The sequence below is a fragment of the Arvicanthis niloticus genome, chromosome 24, assembly GCF_011762505.2.
Source record: "Arvicanthis niloticus isolate mArvNil1 chromosome 24, mArvNil1.pat.X, whole genome shotgun sequence".
NCBI classification, from domain to species: Eukaryota; Metazoa; Chordata; class Mammalia; order Rodentia; family Muridae; genus Arvicanthis; species Arvicanthis niloticus.
In genome coordinates this window covers 21,871,331-21,889,755 of record NC_133432.1, presented here as the reverse complement: position 1 = coordinate 21,889,755, position 18,425 = coordinate 21,871,331, and the positions used below count along the sequence as shown (strand labels likewise).

General features: G+C 44.3%; 1 protein-coding gene across 7 annotated transcripts in view; it reads left to right on the top strand.

The window, feature by feature from the left end:
* Positions 1-18,425, top strand: part of Auts2 (activator of transcription and developmental regulator AUTS2) — a 1,059,321-nt gene that overhangs the window by 968,378 nt on the left and 72,518 nt on the right. For all 7 annotated transcript variants that reach the window (XM_076923064.1, XM_076923068.1, XM_076923067.1 and 4 more), the window contains one exon: positions 4,353-4,404. In XM_076923064.1, coding sequence (XP_076779179.1) covers positions 4,353-4,404 — 52 coding nt within the window. The remainder of the gene's footprint in view (positions 1-4,352; positions 4,405-18,425) is intronic.

The window sequence follows — 18,425 nt, the reverse complement described above, 5'->3', positions numbered from 1 at the left end:
AGCCCGAGGCGGCCGCCGGGGAGCTGCTTTCGCCTCTGCCGCCGTACGCCCTCCTCCTCCTCCTCCCTCTCCCTCCTCCCTCCCTCCGCACATGGTCTCCTTTGTCCTGTCGCCGCCGCAGCCGCCTCGTTCTTAGCTCCGCGCGCCGCGGCAGCGGCTCCCGGGCCGCTGCTCTTCAGCCCTGCCAGGTCCCCAGGGCGCACCAAGTTGAGCCCCTGGTTTAAACCAGCCGGTTCCCCGCGCGCCCCGCAGGAGCAACCAGGAGAGCGCGCGGGCCGGGCCCCCTCCCCATCTCCCCGCCACCCGCCCCGGACTTGGCTGCGTTGGATGTGCGCGCGCGGCTCTGACTCCCGGCTGCCGTGGAGGAGCCGGGTGCTCCTGCTGCTGCTGGCTCTGCTGCCGTTGCGGCTCCGGTTCGGATTTGGTTCGCGTGCCTCGGCTTTAAGACTTTGGAGAGGAATTAGCAAAACACACAGACTTGCGGACCTAGCCGGGCCGTCTGGAGTTGGGCGTTTTCTCTGCCTTGGGTTTTGGTTGCTCTCTCCCGGTGGTGTGTGGTGATCCACCCGGAGGGAACCTGGCGGAGGACTCAAACCATGAACTTGGGGTTGACAAGACCGCTGAACCCCTGGCGACCAGGTAACGTTGTTTCCCCCCTCACACACACACCCCGTTGGGGGGTGGGGTGGCTCGATCGCCGGCCGCGGTTGCGGGGGAGGAGGCAGGGGTCGAGGGGTCTTTTGTTGCGGCCGCAGCCGGGCCAGGGTGGTAACGGAGGCGGGCTGCTGGCGTCTGGCGGGCCGGGCCTTCCTCCCCCACCCCTCCCCCGCTCCCCTTTGTACTTTCCTAGCTCCCTGAGCTGGCTGGGTTCGGCCGGTGAGCTGAGAGCGCCTGCCGGGGAGGCCCTAGCCAACAGAGGCGATCCCACCTCCGGGAGTGGACCCATAGCTCCCAGGGGAGATCCACTAGACTCCTAGGCTGGGAATGCCCGCACCCGCTTGGGCTAGAAAGGGCTCCCTGGAGCGGCGCTGCCTGCTGACGGGTCACTGTCCTTGGGCTGAGCTCCGGGTCCCCGCCCTCCCGCTTTTGCGCACGCGGAGCCCGGGGAAGCAAAGGAGAGCTAGCTGGTGCAGGAACTCACCCGCGCTTAAGTTTCCAAGAGGATTGTCTTTTGCACCCTCTTCTTGCGGGTGCGGTTTTGGAGAGCTTGGAGAGCTACCTCGGCGAATTGAGTGTTAAGGGGATCCGGGTACAGCTCCAGATGTTTGGGACCCACCCGTGTGCACGGGATTTTTTTTTTTATTTCTTTATTTTTATTCGTTTTCTTCATTAGCCAGTCTGCTTGACTTAACTTTTCTTTCCACGCCAGCTACGGCTTCTAGACCATAAAAATATTGATGTAAAAGGCAAATAGTGCCCACCCTGTCGTAAAATGTCCCAAAGAGCATGTTTGTCTGGGAATTTTAGATTGCGCCTCTAAGTGTGTAAAACTCATCAAAGATAATCGAGGCGAGGAAACGAAATGGCAACTGATATTAAATTCTATGTGCCTAAAGGGTGCAGGGTAATGAAGAGAAGTGGGAAGGCACCGATGCGTCTGCCACTAGATCCACCGCACCTGCAGTCCTTGTTGCTAATTTAAAAAGAAAAAACAGGGGAATGATCCAAGCTATAGAGAGAAATGCACTTTTTTTCTTCTAAAAGTAACGAAATGAAAATGTCCCCAGGATTAAGGAGCCCAGCGATATGTACAAACGATTAAAAAAAAATACGTATGTATGTGGAGGGTCTCTGAGGAGGTCAGAGGACAACTTGCAGGAATCGAATATCTCCTTCCACCGTTAAGTGAGCACAGAGGATCGAACTGAGGTCGTCTTGCTTGGCAACAAACCGGTTTACGTGTGGTGAGCCATCACGCCCACCCTGTATGAATGATTTTTAAAAGTGTTGAGTGAAAGAAAGTTACTTGAGGACCATTGAAGCAGCCCCATGGAATTTGCATCTATCAAGACTTTGCCTGGGAGACTCACTTGAAGAATTTGGGTGAAGGTGATCCACGAAGAACGAGGGCCTTTTTTTTCCCCCCAAGGCACCGAGACACATGTAACTTAGGCGGGTTTTTTCCCTTTCCAAAGTAGGCGTTTTTGAGACACCCCCTTACTGTAACCAAGGCATGGGAGACAATTCAATACTTTGTGACTGATGTCAGTAAATAGAAGAACTCAAAAAGCTTCCATTAGAAGGCATGGGTCCAAGCATCTTGAATCAGACATATTTCCTTGACAACCGTTGGTCACAGAATCATCAGGTCCTCAGGGTCACTTCGTTATCCACTTGAGAGCCTACTCAGAGCCTAGTGGTGCTCACAAAGGTGACAGTATCACAGGGGCTGCCACCTACAGCCTCATCCAGTTCTTGCTCCCATTCCTAGAGCAACGGAAAATGCAACTGTAACCAGTTGCTTCTCCCTCTCTGTTTTTGCCGTTTTGGAAGAGCAGTAATTTTTTTTTTAAACCTATTTCTTTAGGCCCATTAGACTCACTGTAATAGAAAATCCCAAAATTTTCAACCGTTATTTTAGTTCTTTAAAATAATAGAAGAGGCAGGGTATTGCTCTTGTGTGCATGTGTGTAGTTTTCTTTTTCAAAAAATATTAACTCCATTTTAGTTTTGAAGCTGTGGCTTGCTAATGACTAATCTAAGTACATTTTACACCATTTTTAAGAACGATGAAAACTCTTGGAATTACCAAGTTTTATAGCCTGCAAGACTTACAAAGCATAGAAATCTCATTAATGTTTGGGAATAGTAACACCTCCGGTGCCACTGAAACATTGTGTGCTTTTTCAGATTCACAAGTCTCTGTATATGTAGTGCAGATCAGAGAGGCTTTGTAACTTAATATTCTTGAACTGTTTAATGCTAAACACCCACCGCAGGACCTTCTTTGTGGCTCATTTTTCTGAAACATTACTATAATAATAATATAATTTCGTTTAGCATTACTTATGATGTCAGGAAAAAGCTCTGTGTGTATTTTATTATTTCTACAAAAGCAGAGGTGGTGTCTTTGCAGGATTTTTTACAAGTGAATGCAATTGAATACTTACTTTGTATATTTTTGCCCTTGACCCTATTAATCCTCTGAACCACCCTATCGAAGGAAGATTAGAATACAATAAATGAGAGCCAGCCACAATAAAAATAGGCTGGGTCTTTTTATATCCCTGGCCTTGTGAACTGGAACATTTCTCTCAGTTATACGCAGAAATATTTCATCTCCATCAGTGTAGCATTGAAAGACTACATAGAATATCTTCTTTGTCCCCCAAAGCCAGCCCAAGTTCCCTTACCCCTATTCCCCACATTTCTTTCTCCCCTATTTATTGAACATCCTGTGCATGCTTTTGTCAAATGCATGCATTTTGGTATAAAAAAGGAAAAATAAGAGTTTTCTCAGAAGGGTCACAGGTCAAACATAGCAAGAGGTGTCTTCAAATGAGAAGAGTGAGCTTTCTTAATTTCACCCGTTTTCTAAGTCCTAGAAAGAAGCAGTAAATCTTTGATATTGCCGTCTCTTTCACAAAACCGGCTCACCATTTATTCCCTAGAATGTTAGTGTATAATTTAAACTGACTTTATAGTCTTGCTGTTTACAGAGGCTTATTGCCTTCCCTCACACCAGTGTAATAACTAGCTGATATGATCCCTGAAAAGCAGGAAAAGGGGGTAATACTGGTGGCAGAGTGGCCAGGTTCTAAGTAGGATCTGCTCTCATCTATAACACCGAGTTTGGTCCTGGTTACCATGACAAACGCTGAACCTCGGCATCATCAAATACAACTTCCAAAACAAATTAGTTTCTGGATATCCTGGTTGACACTTTGGTGAGAAAAAGCTTAACGTCAAAAATAAATACACATTTCTGATTTGTGGAAAAAAATTGGAAAACAAAATCCAGTGGAAAAATAAAAAAATAAATATATAAAAAATAAAAAAAAAATAAAAATAATGATCTGTCAACAGAATTGGAAGATCAATTTGTGAATGAACTAAATTGCCTTGCAGAGTGTTTTGTAGACATATGTTTTGCACAGATAATATGTCTAATAAGGACACATTTTGAAAATCAGATTTTTTTTTTCTTTCTTCCCCCAGCAAATAGCTGCAGTGCAGGCCTTTCTCCAACAGTCAACCAGCACCACCTGATGGAGGATTTGGGGAAATTACTAACTCTTAACATTTTTCCTAAAATTTAGTCAATTGATTTAAAATTACAGCAGCCGACGATGCTTTGGTTGATGGTCTTCAATGACAGTCTTAACGCTTTCCCTTCTTGTCTTGTTTTCCAGGCTTCAGATGCTAGCTCTGAAAAACTCTTCAACACTGTTCTTGTAAACAAAGGTAAGACCCCTTTATTCCTCTAAAGGATGGCTGTTAAAATTATATATATAAAACTATAATATATATATATATATATATATATATATATATATATATATATATGCAGCTCATTGTCTAGGAAGAAAGAGAAAAGGAAAACCCATGTGCTCTTTCTGTCTTAGCATTTTTGTGCTTTTGCTTCACGTGCGATCTGGATGTTTTTGAGGTGCAGGAGGAAAAAAAAAAAAGGAACATTGTTTTTTTTCTTTAAAGAATTTTCTGAATCCTCGTTTGAATTGACCAGAGGTTAATTTCATGTAGGATGCTGCACTATAGAAGGATGGTTTTACAATGGCTTGATTGTTAGTTATCAACTTCCCGGCAGTAGGAGCACTATAAATAGTGTGTGTGCCTCAGACAGTAATAACCAATGGGGTATTTAATATTCACGGCATTATAGCCATAAACCAAGCCTTCTTCTGCTCTGGGCTCTCTGTAAAGTTAATAAATGAGGGTAGAATTTAAATGCACACTTCTCCATTTATTTCTTCCAAACCTCAGTCCATCGAGTAAGAGAAGCTAACGATGCTGAGGTACATTCTGGGAGGGCTCACCCTAAATCACTGTCGGTGGGTTTCTCAGGGGTCTTCATTTGCAGAAGTGTCCTTGGACATAATGAAGTTTAGGGGAGTTTCTATGCACTGGCTTCAAAAGGTGTGTCATCCAAAAGGTACAAATTATGTCAACCCACCTTTCCTTTCCCACTATAGAACCCAATTTAGGGGTTTGCAGGATGATTGCTAAATAAAGATGTGCTTGCCCGTGGTAACCCCTGTTCCACTAAGGATATATGGGAACATTGGACCAGCATTGGACCAGGAGTTATGTACCCATAGGATGAAATGGGAGAATATCTCAGCAGACAGTTTATTTCACTGTTAACATTTTTAATTGGTATTATTATTATTTTTTTGCTTACCAGTAAGACATTTCCATGTGCAGTTATTTTATGCCCTCCAATTATTTTGAACTTGAACCTGCCTTGATTTTAAATAGTACATTATATTTAAAGTTATCCCCAAGGTCTGTATGCTTAAAAGTTTGCTAGGATTCCCAGAATTAATGTCATACTAGTTATGATCTTATATTTTAATGATATGATTCCAACTTTTATATTTTATCATTTTTTTAATGGCCTCAGAAGTTTGTATAAATTTGTAATCTATAATGCTAAAAAAAAAAAATAAAAGCTGATTTCGGGTGCTTGGCACACATCTCCCTCAAGGATAGGAATGTATGATTGTTTTCTGCTCCTCTTATCCAGAGGAGGTGGCCTTGGAGGTATCCTTGGTTAAAAAAAAAAAAAGAAAAAAAGAAAAGTAACAGAAGAGGAATCTGAGTCACAGCAGGTCCCTACCCAAAGCAATTTCCATGAATCTTTGACCCCCCTCAACCTGGACACACATACCTCCTGCTGCCTGGGACTGCATCTTTCTTGTGTTATAAGTTGCTATGGCCCTGTCTAAGCTGGTTCTGCGTTGGCACTATTTGTGACCTGAGGAGCAGACTGAAGAGTCAGCCAGTCTCTCTGTCTCTCTGTCTGTCTCTCTCTCTCTGTCTCTGTCTCTCTCCTCTCTCTCCTCTCTCCTTCCTGCCTCTTCTCTCTTTCTCCCACCCCACCTCCACCCTTGGAGTCTCCAGTCCAACACTTCCCACATTCCTGTTTTTGTTTACTTACACTGAGTGATGTGTGGCATCTATTTGGCTGTGAACAGCCATGCCCCTGACCGGGTGCCTTTCTTCTTTGCTGCTTTTCTGAGAGTAGTGAGGGGTGATTTCAGTTGCCTTGAAAGGATTAAGGTTTCTTTGTGTATACTAAAAATCAACACAGGCTTTTCTCCTAAGCTTTGCTTGGGAAACACAAATAAGCATTTTAGTTGATGACGGATTATTCCTTCGCCCCCTATTTCCATCAGAATGGCCTTTCTTTCCTCCCCTGCAGTTTCCCCTTAATGCCTTATGCTAATTTCTGTTGGTAACATGAATGACAAGCCCCTGAATTAGTGTGCAAGTACAGGTGTTGCTGAAGTAGACTGCCTGGTACTCACAGCCCCTCCTCCCTGGAGAAAGAGATTGAGGGCCGCTGGGGAGCTCAAACAGCATCAGGATAGTTTTGTTAAGGGTCATTAGTACTCAGACTGCTAAATATCAGAAAAAATAACTACCAAAAAAGGGGGGAATCATTGTGTGACATTATTGTCAGTAACTCCTGAGATGCAGTGAGCCTCACTATGCTTGGGTGTCTCTTTACTCCTGATAGTAGCTGCAGTGCCTTCTGGGTATTTGGTTTACAGGTCCTTCAGCTGTCATCGTATCTCACATCAGATTCAGGTTACTCTGAAAAGACTGCTTACATGCCTAAAAGTCAATTCTGTGCGAGTGTGAATGTGTGTGTGTGTGTGTGTGTGTATATATATATATCATGTGTATATATGTATATATGTAATATGCATACATATGCATGTGTCTATGTATACATATATGCATGCATATATGTGTATATACACATGCATATATACATATATATATATATATATATATATATATATACACATGCACATATACACAGTGTTTTAAAGCTTTGCAAGAAAGGACAGGTTTACATCAGGTAACAGACACAGCTGGGAAACTCTTCAAGGCTATCTCTTATTGACCAGTTTTAACAAGAGTGTTAGGGTAGTCTCACCTTGGCATGGTTCAAAGCCAGATGTTCAAGACCACATATCACATCCCCTCTCCTTTGCCGGAACCTGGCAATCTTCTGGTCTCAGAGTAGCAGGCTTAGCAGGGAAGGTTATGCCTCCAAGCCTGGTGGTCTGGTGGGTGTGCAGATTTGGTCCATAAAATTTCACTGTTGGACGGCAGTGCTAAACTCACAAGCTGATTGGGGCATGGGCTCAGGACTTGGCAGCTTTGATGTTGGCCTGCTCAGCTTGGAGACAGAGCCCCAGGCTGTAACAGCAAGGGGCCGTGGCTCAAGTCCATCACTCAGCTTGTGAGCTTGAACAAGCCATTTAGCCTCTGCAGGTCAGAATTTTCAATCCTAAGTAAACCTCGTTCTGGGCCAGCATCTCCAGTTGGGATAAAACAGTTAATTGGCAAGAGGCATGGGTTGGAACAGACAGGGGTATGATGAATATGTTTTCTGAACTTTCCAATTGATTTTTATTTAAATGTTTGTGTGTTGTAGACTCAATCCAATTGAGTGGAGTAAGACCCGAATAGGTGTTCCAAAATGTTGCTTCTTTTGATGCCTTTCATTCCCAGTGTTACAACGAGTTAATCAGGTGGCGAGTGCTTGCTTATCTGCACAGCATAACCAATAAGAGTGAAGCCTTTCAAGAGAAGGATGGTGCTTCAGCCTGCAAATTGGAGGGATTATCGCTGTAGACTTTAAAAAAAAAAAAAAAGCTCAACTTTAATCAAGGTCATGGTTGCCTTATCTAATCTCAACGTGTTTAAATGTTTACAGGATGTTCATGTGAATTTTATGAATCCTTCTGTCTTTGTGATTCAACCATCTGCCAAAGGAAAAATTAGTTTTCCCACTGAGACAGAAGCAGAGAGAGAGACTGACTGACTTATTGCCCCTGTGTTGTGAGCTGAACAGCTATGGGAGCAATAGGGTCTGTAATTCCCCAGTTTCTGGAGCACAGTGTGCTTTGAAAGGAGCGTCTCAGAACTGGGGAGATGGCTCAGGAGGTAAAGTTCTTGCCTTGCAAGTATGAGGAATCTGAATTTGGAGCCCTAGATAGAACCTTTGTTAAAAGCCAGATAGGGTGACCAACTTCTGCCATCCCAGCAATGGAGAGGCAGAGGCAGGGAGATCCTTGGGGATGCCAGCCTAGCCTACTTAGCAGGCTTCAGGCAAGTGAGAGACCCTATCTCAAAAAAAAAACAAAAAACAAAACAACAACAACAAAAGGGCCTGTGTGGTGACTCTGGGTAAAAGTATTTTCTATTCAGGTCTAGCAACCTGAATTCAATGCCTTGAACCCATGTAAAGGTGGAAGTAGAGAACCAGTTCCATAAAGTGGTCCTCTGACCTTTGTGTGTTCGCATGGCACACCCGCACATGCTCAAAAGCACACACAACATCCACACAGTAACAACAATAAAGTGGATAGACATTGAGGAAGACGACTGATATCAACTTTAAGTCTCCACACACATGCAGCTGGACACACACACAGAGACACTTAGGAATTTTCTAGTTGATTCAGTCTGCCCAATATTTATTACTTTTTTCAAGGATTTACTTTTTAATTATCTGTGTATGGTTTATGCACATGGGTGCAGTGCCCAAAGAGGCCATAAGATGGCATCAGATCACCTGAAGGTAAAGTTAGTTACAGGTGATTTTGACCTGCCTCAGGTGGGTTCTGGGACTCAAACTTAGGCCCTCTAAAGAGCTGTATGCACTGTTGAGCCATCTCTTCGTTCCCTGTGATCCTTTCTCACTTCCCATCGTTCGTCCTTGGCACTTTGGCCACTCAGATGTGTAGACACATGCACACACATGCATCCTGTCAAGACAACGAATCTCCTGTAAAGCCCTTAGGTTGCTGTAGAGCAGAGCTACCGGAGGAAGTAAAGAGAACTGACAATTCCAGTCTGCTTCCTACCAGCCTGGTCCTGTCTCAGCTGGGAGAGGAGAGCTGTCACCTCTTTTAGCCTCAGAGTCCCCTTCCCAGGATTCCTCTTGAGCCTAGGCAGGTTGTAGGAAAAGATTCTAGAGGTGTTTTTGACCTGGTGACTTTCTCACCTTCCTTTCCGCCCTTGTCCCTGCTTCATTAACTTCTCCTGGGGTGACATGACTAAAGGTCTGTCTGCATTAGATAGGGCACCAACCACTGGCCAAAGTAATGGATGATTTCACCAAAGTCCCACTTAGGGAGCTAATTAGTTTATTGGCCTTACTTACAAAGCACAGGTGAGGGGTTATTTACAAGTGAATGTGACCCCCAAAGCAGCTACCTCCCCACAAAGTCCCACCCTCTCATAGATGATGACTTTGTGGAAGCTGCCTTGTGGAGTCTACTTCCTATATACTCAGAATCTTCCATGATGCCTTGCAGCTGAGGGGAGGGAATGAAGGAGTAATGGCTAAACTCCTGGATTGAGGTCCTTTGACTTTCCTATCCTCCTTCTGCTAAGGGTATTAACAGCTTTTTACAATTGCCATAAGGCCTAGCTACCTATGCATATTTTTCTGCTCAGTAAGTTGCCATGACTACCAGGCCAAAGGTAATCTCTACTCTAAACTGGATGTGGAATGATCCTGTTATACCTAGAAGACTTTTTGTTTTGTTTTGCTTTGTTCTCAATTTGGTTTTGCCATAATACATCGTCCCACAATGTAGACTTAGATCCTGCTAAGAAATATCCTCTGAGCTAGTTTATAGAGAAGCAGAGGCTCTCTAAGGGTATCTGCGAGAGTGGTGATGGGGAATAATCTAGTGAGGAGAGAAGCCTTCAGATTCTGTGGTGAACACAACATATCTTCAGGAAAGTGAAGGAGCAAGGACCGTCATCTATTAGGGAGACAGACTCCTACTTCATCTCCAAGACTAACCATGGAGAATTCTCATGGACATTGTGTATCAAGTGGAATGCATGCCCACCCTGAGCTCCTGGTGACCTCATCAAGGCTTTCCCCTACTGATTATAGGGACATACTTGGGCTTGGGTGGGGCGCAGATAGATGGAAACAGAATTTCTAGTGGAAAGCAGGATTAAGTCCTGTAGTGGTTTAAATGAGAAGTACCCCCATTTTAATACTTGGTCCCCAGTTGGTGGCACTCTTTAGGGAGGCATAAGGGGTGGGGCCTTGCTACAGGTAATAGATCACTGGGGACCTTTGAGATTAAAAACTTAGTACCACTTCTAGTTGGGGCTGTCTTGTCTGAAGCTTGTGGTACAATATGTGATCTGTCAGCCTCCTGCTTTGGTCACCAAGCCGGCTGCTTGTAGCTATGCCTCTCCACCCAGGATGAATCTCATCCTTCTAGAACTTGAAACCCAAATAAACTCTTCTACGAATGGCCTTGGCCATGGCGTTTTATCATAGCAACAGAAAAGTAACCAATACAGGTTTGTTGAGATTTTGGGCAGTACGCTCTTCATCAACATCACTGCCTGAGATCTGAGGAGATGATGAGATGAGAAACTGGTTACCCAAACATATTGCTGGGGTGTGGGGGGTGTGACTTAGGGAGCAGTGCTTATGGGAAGCCCTGGTTTCTCTGTGTGGATCTGCATATACCAGATGTGGCGGTGCACACCTGTAATCCCAGGGCTCTAGAGATGGTAGAGGCAGGAGGATCAGAAGTCCAAGGTCACCTTCTGCAATATGAGTTACATAGTGAGATCAAAGCCAGCCAGAGGTCCTGTCTCAAAAACACAGAAAAACAAAGGTATGGCAAGCAAAGGCATGTCTAGTAACTTGTTTAATAGCAATAATGTCAACTGTATTTGTTATCTTTGAAGGGAAAGGATTTCTTGGTTTGAATACAAAGAAGGTAACATTGAATACAAAAAAGGCAACATTATCTCTTGAGAAAAGTCCCTCTCCTAAAGTAGTTCTACACCTAAAAATAATGCAGTTGACTGTGGTGTAGCTTAAGGAGGGAAAACGTATTTTACGTTTAATATCCATTTATATGAGCACAAGGAGCCCATCTTACAGCCTCTTGTGGTTTTGAGTAAGGAAGACTGTTGTATCAAGCCCAGACCTGATACTTGTCACAGGAAACTGAGCCAGTTTTAGCCTCTGCAAATTAGTTCTGTTTTTTATCGACACTTAAATCCCAGATAAGGAAAAGGTAGGATATTGTTCATTTTTTTTATTTTTCTCTCCGGGAGTGTGTGCGTGTGCATGTGCATTGTGCTGCTTTAGAGCTGGTTTTCTTGGGGTTTTGAGATACAGAAATGTCTTACATGTGAAGAATTAAGTAGTGTTGAAGGGTAATTGGTGCTTGATGTGAGACAAAGGAGTTAGAAGTAGTTCCTTCTTCTCTCAGCCCATACCACAAATAGCTCGCAATCAGGCCCCCTTTGTCATGGAAATTGGCCTTCCTATGGAAATCTGACTCTCACATACAGAAGCTGTTGTATAGAATTATTCCTGGAGAATTCTGGGAAACAGATGCCTTATCCTGTGAGTGTAAAATTACCCAGTAGAGACCAGAAATAGTCCATGTGGTGAGAAAGTGCTTCTCTCTGGATACGCAAGTGTATATACACACACGTGGAAGCCAGATGTCCTTGCTGGGTAGTCTTCCTTGACCATTTTTTACCTTATTGTATGAGGTCACATTTCTCCCTGACACTGGAGCTCATGGATTAGGCTAGCTTACTGGGGACCCTTTCCTGTCTTCATTTTCCTAGTGCTGGGATTATAGGTATGTATGTGGGTTGCCAGGAATAGTTTTTTTGGTGGTTTCGGGGATTGAACTCCGGTCCTCCTACCTGTGCGGCAAGCACTTTAGCTACAGCCATTCCCCTAGCCTCCTTTCTGGATACATTCATCCAGCAGCTGTCACCTGGCCTTCTGAGGGATGTGTGGGAACACATGTTGGAGAAACAGAGGCCAAGAGTTGGATCCCACTGCAAGCATTTAGTTTTAAGATGTTGAGAGCATCTGAAATGATCTTAGTTGTATTTGAGGGTTCAGCATTGGCCATCTTGTCACTTTCCAGAGAGAAAGGAAGAGGCCAGACCCCCAGATCCTGAATGTCCCTGTGACCACTCCATGTAACATGTTGTGTCTGTGAATGCTATATACATATGCTATGTATGTATGTATGTAGAATATGTGCACCTGAGGGTAGAGGTCAGAAGTTGATGTCCAGCATTTTTCTCAGTTGCTTGACACCGTAGCTTTTTGAGGCATGGTGTCTCACTGAACCTGTCTGCACTGACTGCTCAGTGATTCCCAAGGATCCACTAGTCTCTGCCTCCCCATGCTAGGATTGTAGATCAGTTCAACACACCTACCTTTTTAATGTAGGTGCTGGGGATCTGACCCCAGGCTGTGTTTGCTTCTGTGGCAAACACTAATGACCCAAGTCATTGTCTCTACAGTTTCAAACAGATTCTTTTCATGGATGTTTAGATACTATGACTTATTTCTGAACCCACTAGAAAGCCCTTCACTTCCTTTATTGAGTGATCTCTCTATCTTTTGCCTGAAATAGTCGCCCATATACCCAGTGGTTTTCAGTTAAAAGCTTGAATGTTCCTTATGCCCTTTCAGCCCATTGATGGGTATGGGTATGTAGTGTTTCTTTTAGACACTGGGCTGGTGTCTGGGTGTCTGGGAGATGAATATACTCATATAAGCCATTATGATAGTAATTATTACAACTAAACACCAAGTCTATGTTGCAGACCTGCAATGAAAGGGGTTAGCCACCAAAGCCTTCTTTCTTTTTAGTGAGGCTTTCTAACACATTGTTCAGCCCCAGGCTTGGTTTCTTTTATGCGGGAAGCCCTTGGGCTATCCCATGCTTCTGGGTTATTTCTAAGTTTTTGACACCTGCAGGAAAAAAAAAAAAGTTGTCTCCTCCCCCCCACCCCCCCAAAAATGTATGTTTATTTAACTAGGTTTCTTTTCTGCTTCACAATCTGGATTCCATTCAGTCAGTTACCACTCCAATTAACTAACAATTATTTAACATTAACAGTAATTACAGACGCCAGTTAAGCGCCTACAGATGTCAACTGTTAGCTTTGTACCTAATCACTCAATGAAACGGAGAAAGTTCAACAAACATCAATTAGCCCAGCAATTAGTATGAGTTAGCAGAGAGCGCGCTATCATGTGTGTGCTGGTTCCATTTATTTTATTTTGGCAGTAAAATACACACTCACATGCTCGCGCGCGCACACGCACATCCACACACTCACACACACACTAACACAGCGAGTTCCTCAGATAAGATAAAACTATTGTTTTATAGCTTACATTAGCCCCTTGCCTTGCCTGGGCAAGAGTCAAAGCACTCTTGCCTGGAATTTATTTAGCAAACAGAATTGGTCTCAATGACTCCAAAAAAAAAAAAAAAAAAATCCCAGTGCTGCTCAGTCTTAGGAAGCAACTTTGGTGACTAGGAATCCAGTAAATACGCTGTGAAAGAAAATGGTAGAAGACGTCAGTGGAGAAAATGACTGATTCACACTTGACTAGGTCGCTCTGTGCTTCACAGATTTCTCCCGATTTATTCCTGAACCTGCAATAGAGAGGGTGCAGTGGTGACTTTATTAATTTCATGGTCCCTGAACCTTCACTCAGCTCTCTTTTACTTAGCCCGGAGTGAACATCAAACTATCTTTACCTACTTGTCCCAGTCCATGCTTTAAAAAGTAGGAACAGTTCTCGTTTGAAGAGAATTCAATTCTTGAATTCGCCAGGGAAAACCTGGGCCTGAATTCGCACTGTGTGTGTGTGTGTGTGTGTGTGTGTGTGTGTGTGTGTGTGTGTGTGTGTGTTCAGGAGATCAAACTCAGCTTGTGATGCTTCAAGGCAGATATTTACCAACAGAGCCATCTCCCCAGCCCAGCTCTCTCTTTTCCTATGACTTCTCCCAGGCCCCCTCTGTCTCCTCCATTTATACTGAGATGATTCCCAAAGGGTGACCCAGTTTTGCTGGATTTATCAGGAGATGACATCCCAAGGCCCGACCCATGACTTGGTTTTTGGAGATCTTAAGAGGCTGTGTGTCTGCCTGTTCCTCCTGGAAATGATTTTCCACAAACTCATGAAGCCTACAGACAGGAGTGGAAGAAGCAAGTCTCTGTGGGGCACTATCTCAGGTCTCTGGGGGCCTAATGTTACAAAACTTTCCGATTGGGCAAACCTCCCAGTGTCACCCAGGTCTTATTCTGAACTCCCCTTGGCTCCCTAGTCTTTGTGATCCCCATAGAGAGAATCTGAAGGAGACTCTTAGAGACATAATATAGAAGACACATAGAGTTCATTGTAGAGTAACAGAAGACATCCTCTTTAGGGTGCCTGAGAGGTGCCTGTAACCAGTGAGACCTTTGTCCAGATAAACACCACAGGTAGGATTCCTACTGTTTCTGGATAGACAGTTTTCCTGAGGGGTGTATTCCTGTACAGGTAATTAACAAGTCCTATGTGGATCATCACTTACAGAAGTGGGTTATGGGGAAACTCTTGTTTTTTTTTAACATTAAGTTCTATAAAGCTAGTAATCATAAATGTTTAGGTCTTCTGAAACTAGGTTTAGATACTCAACAGTTAATTAATGACCTTCCCAGCAGTTCAGGATGCCACTTCTTCCAAGGACAGAAATACTACAACTCAGAACCCATTGGTCTAATCAACAGATAGAATGCTATAGTTCTAGCCCTTGTTTTTACAGGCTGTTGGTTATTAGGGAGCAGTCCAGCCCTCTGGCCTCCAAAGCTGCTTCTATCCACGTAGTAATCTGTATTAGTTACTATCCTGATGCCACAACAAAAGACATTGTCTTAGGGTAATCATCTCTGTGATGAAACATCATGACCAAAAATAAGTTGGGGAGGAAAGAGTTTACCTTACTTAATACTTTTAGATGAGAGTCCATCACAGAGGGAAGTCAGGGCAGGAACTCAAACAGGGCAGGAATCTGGAGGCAGGAACGGATGCAGAAGCCATGGAGGGCTTGCTGGCTTGCTCAGCCTGCCTTCTTATAGAAGCCAGGACCACCAGCCCAGGTGTGGTACCACTCACAATTACTACTTAAGAAAATACCTTACAGCCACATCTCATGGAAGCATTTTCACAGTTGAGGTTTCCTCCTTTCAGATGACTCTAGCTTGTGTTGAGTTGACAGAAAACTGGACAGAATAGACCAAATAAGAGCAGCTGATTTGGGGGAGGTTTATTTTGGCTCACAGTTCAAAAGTACAGTCCACTGTGGTGGTTCCCAAAGGCGTGGCACAGGCATGTAAGCAGCTGATCACATGGTACTTGCAGTCAACAAAACAGGAAGAGATGAATGCTGGGGCCCAGCTCCCTTTCTCTCTCGAAAAAAAAAAACATTACATTTATTTATTTCCTTATATTTTGTTTGCTTGTGTGTGTGGATGTGGGCTTATGAGTGTCTCAGCCTGTGTGTGAAGGTCACCAGACAGGAGGATTCTGGGATCGAACTTGGGTTGTCAGGGTTAGCAGCTAGTACTTTTAAACATCTTGTCAGCTTGCTCACCTGCCCGCCCACCCGACCGCCTGCCCTCCTTCCCCCTCTCTTGTTATTCAGTCTTGAACCCTAGTCTATGGGGTGGTTTCATACACATTCAGGGTAGGTCACCCCACCTCAGTACCTAATCTGGAAATTCCATCAGTGAGACACCCAGAAGTTTGTTTCCTAGGTGATCATAGATCCTGTCATGTTGACAACCAATATTGATCATCACAGTACAGCACAACAGTATAGACTGAACCGAGGAATTGGAAAATAGAAGTATCCTTGTTATTGGTAAGAGGTAGGAAGCCTTCACGAGGAGGGACGGGCTTCTGTGTTGAACTCATTTACCAGGGCAAAGCAGCTGCACAGTATCAACCTTAGCCCCACACATCAATTCCAGCACCATCAGCGTGCTTCGGTATATTTTCCTTTGGTAACGAAACCAGTCAGAGGCTTACAGGCTCAAACTAGCTGAGTCCTCCTGCCTTAATTCTGAGACTGGGCTTAGGAGTCAGCCCCTTTGTGACTCTTGCCTTTGGAGCCAGGAAGGAACGGAGACACACCCTAGAACAGTTCCTGACACATCCTCAAGTGTCAGCTTAATCGGGGTGTTTTGCTCTTTCACGTGTTTCTTCATTGGCCAAAGCAAGTGACTACCGGACCAGCCCTGTTGGGAGGGGTAAGTGGGAGCAAGCACCAAGATGGGCTTTAGAAGAAAAGAAAGCAAACATTGACTTGGTGCAGCTGGACCCAGGAAGCTGGCACAAGCACTCACACTCGTGTGTGTGCGTGTGCGTGTGCGTGTGCATGTGTGTGTGGTGCCACAGGGACAGAAACAGGGTGTTAGCTCCCCTGGAGCTAAAGTTAGAGGTGGTTGAGAGCTGAAGAGTTGTAAGTTGTTCTGCCCCCTTGGCCATCTCCCTGGATGGCTTTTTTGGGTGACTACAAATAGATAGGCTTAGTTTGCATAGCCCTGGGGCTAAAGCCAGGAGGCTCTTCCGGGAGATCTGTTTCCCTATAGCTGCTTGCTTAATACCTATTACTATTAAGTTCATTTTGCCCTCAAGATTAATTGCTTCTCTTATATTTATCCAGTTTCTCTTGCTGCTGGTTTCTTTACTCCGTTTATTTATTTTTGATAATTTTTTTTTCAGTTAACAGAGAACAGGATTTTCTTAGGTTTTCTTGTCTACTTATCATTTATTTGTGTGTGAGTATACACTTGCACCAGGGCACTAGTATAGATGCCAGAGGACAGCTTGCAGGAGTTGGTTCTTTCCTGCTGTATGGTTCAGGGGATTGATCTTGGGTTGTCAGGCTTGGCAGCAAGCACCCCCCACCTGCTGAACCATCTTATTGGCCTATTTGCTTGTGTTTTGAGATAGAGTCTCACACAGTCCGGGCAGACTTTAAACTCAGTCCATAGCAAGGATGATTGTGAACTCCTGATCCTCCTGCCTGTGCTTCTCAGTTGCTGGGATTACACCCTAGTACCTAGTTTATGCAGAACTCGGGGTTTTGTACATTTGGTGAGCAGTCTGTCCACTGAACTACATCTCCAGCCCCTACAATGTGGGATTTTCATGCACTTATAACATTTTGCTTTCTGCTTACCTGCCTCTCCAGTTGCTTTCTTTTTTTCCCTGCCCACTCATAGTCTCCCATTCTGTGTTTGTGTCACATGTATCCCATGCAACTTTCTTGTTCCTCCCTGTCCTCTCACAATCCATTTTTTTTTCTATCCCCCTACTGCCTATCTGACTTTGAAGGACTAACAGAATAGGTGTTTAGGATGCAGAAGTTAGAGACCTGTTGCTGGCCTGGCCAGGCTATACAGAATTAATCTGAGGAAGCTTGGCCCAGTGAGTTTGAATGCATGGTTGCTAAAGGGCAAGGTTGCTGCTGGGTTGCTCTGTAGCTGGCAGCGGGGTAGTAGACACCAGTGACCCTGGCCAGGTTGGAGTGTGAGGTTTTATTGGAGACTCATGGAGACATGAACTGACTCATTCCCAGTTCCAGCACTTACCAGAAGACAAATCTAGGGCATCACCATGTTTGTTTTCTTTCTATAAAATAAGAGTAATTAAACCTGTCTCATAGAGCTATTGTAGTTCTTCAATGAGGTAATTATATATAAAATGACCAGCCCGCCATGTACCTTGGTCTAATTATATACTTGCTGAAGCATCTTATATGCATGACGTCATGGAGACTTCCTGCCCAGAAAATAATGGTGACATATGCTATTAACCTCAGCACTTGGGGAGCGATTGAAGGAGGAGGATTGCTGTGAGTTTAGGATCAGACTGAGCTACATAGTACCAGGGCTACATAGTAAGGATCTATTTAAGAAGACAAAAAATAGCCAGGCAGAGTGGCACATGTCTATAATCCCAGCATTTAGGAGGCTGAGGCAGAAGGATTGACACAAGTTCCAGGCCAGCGTGTCTCAAAAGGACAGAAACAGACAAACAATAAATATGAAAAGAAAGATGGACAGAGAGAGGGAAGGAAGAAGGTGCTCCCACTTAGAGATGAAGGTGCTCCCACTTAGAGATGAAGGTGCTCCCACTTAGAGATGAAGGTGCTCCCACTTAGAGATGAAGGTGCTCCCACTTAGAGATGAAGGTGCTCCCACTTAGAGATGAAGGTGCTCCCACTTAGAGATGAAGGTGCTCCCACTTAGAGATGAAGGAAGCTAAGAACAGTAGGCATAGATGGCATTTATTAAGGACTTAATTTTTTTGTTGTTATTAGATTCTATTTGTTTTGTGTGTTGTGTGCCAT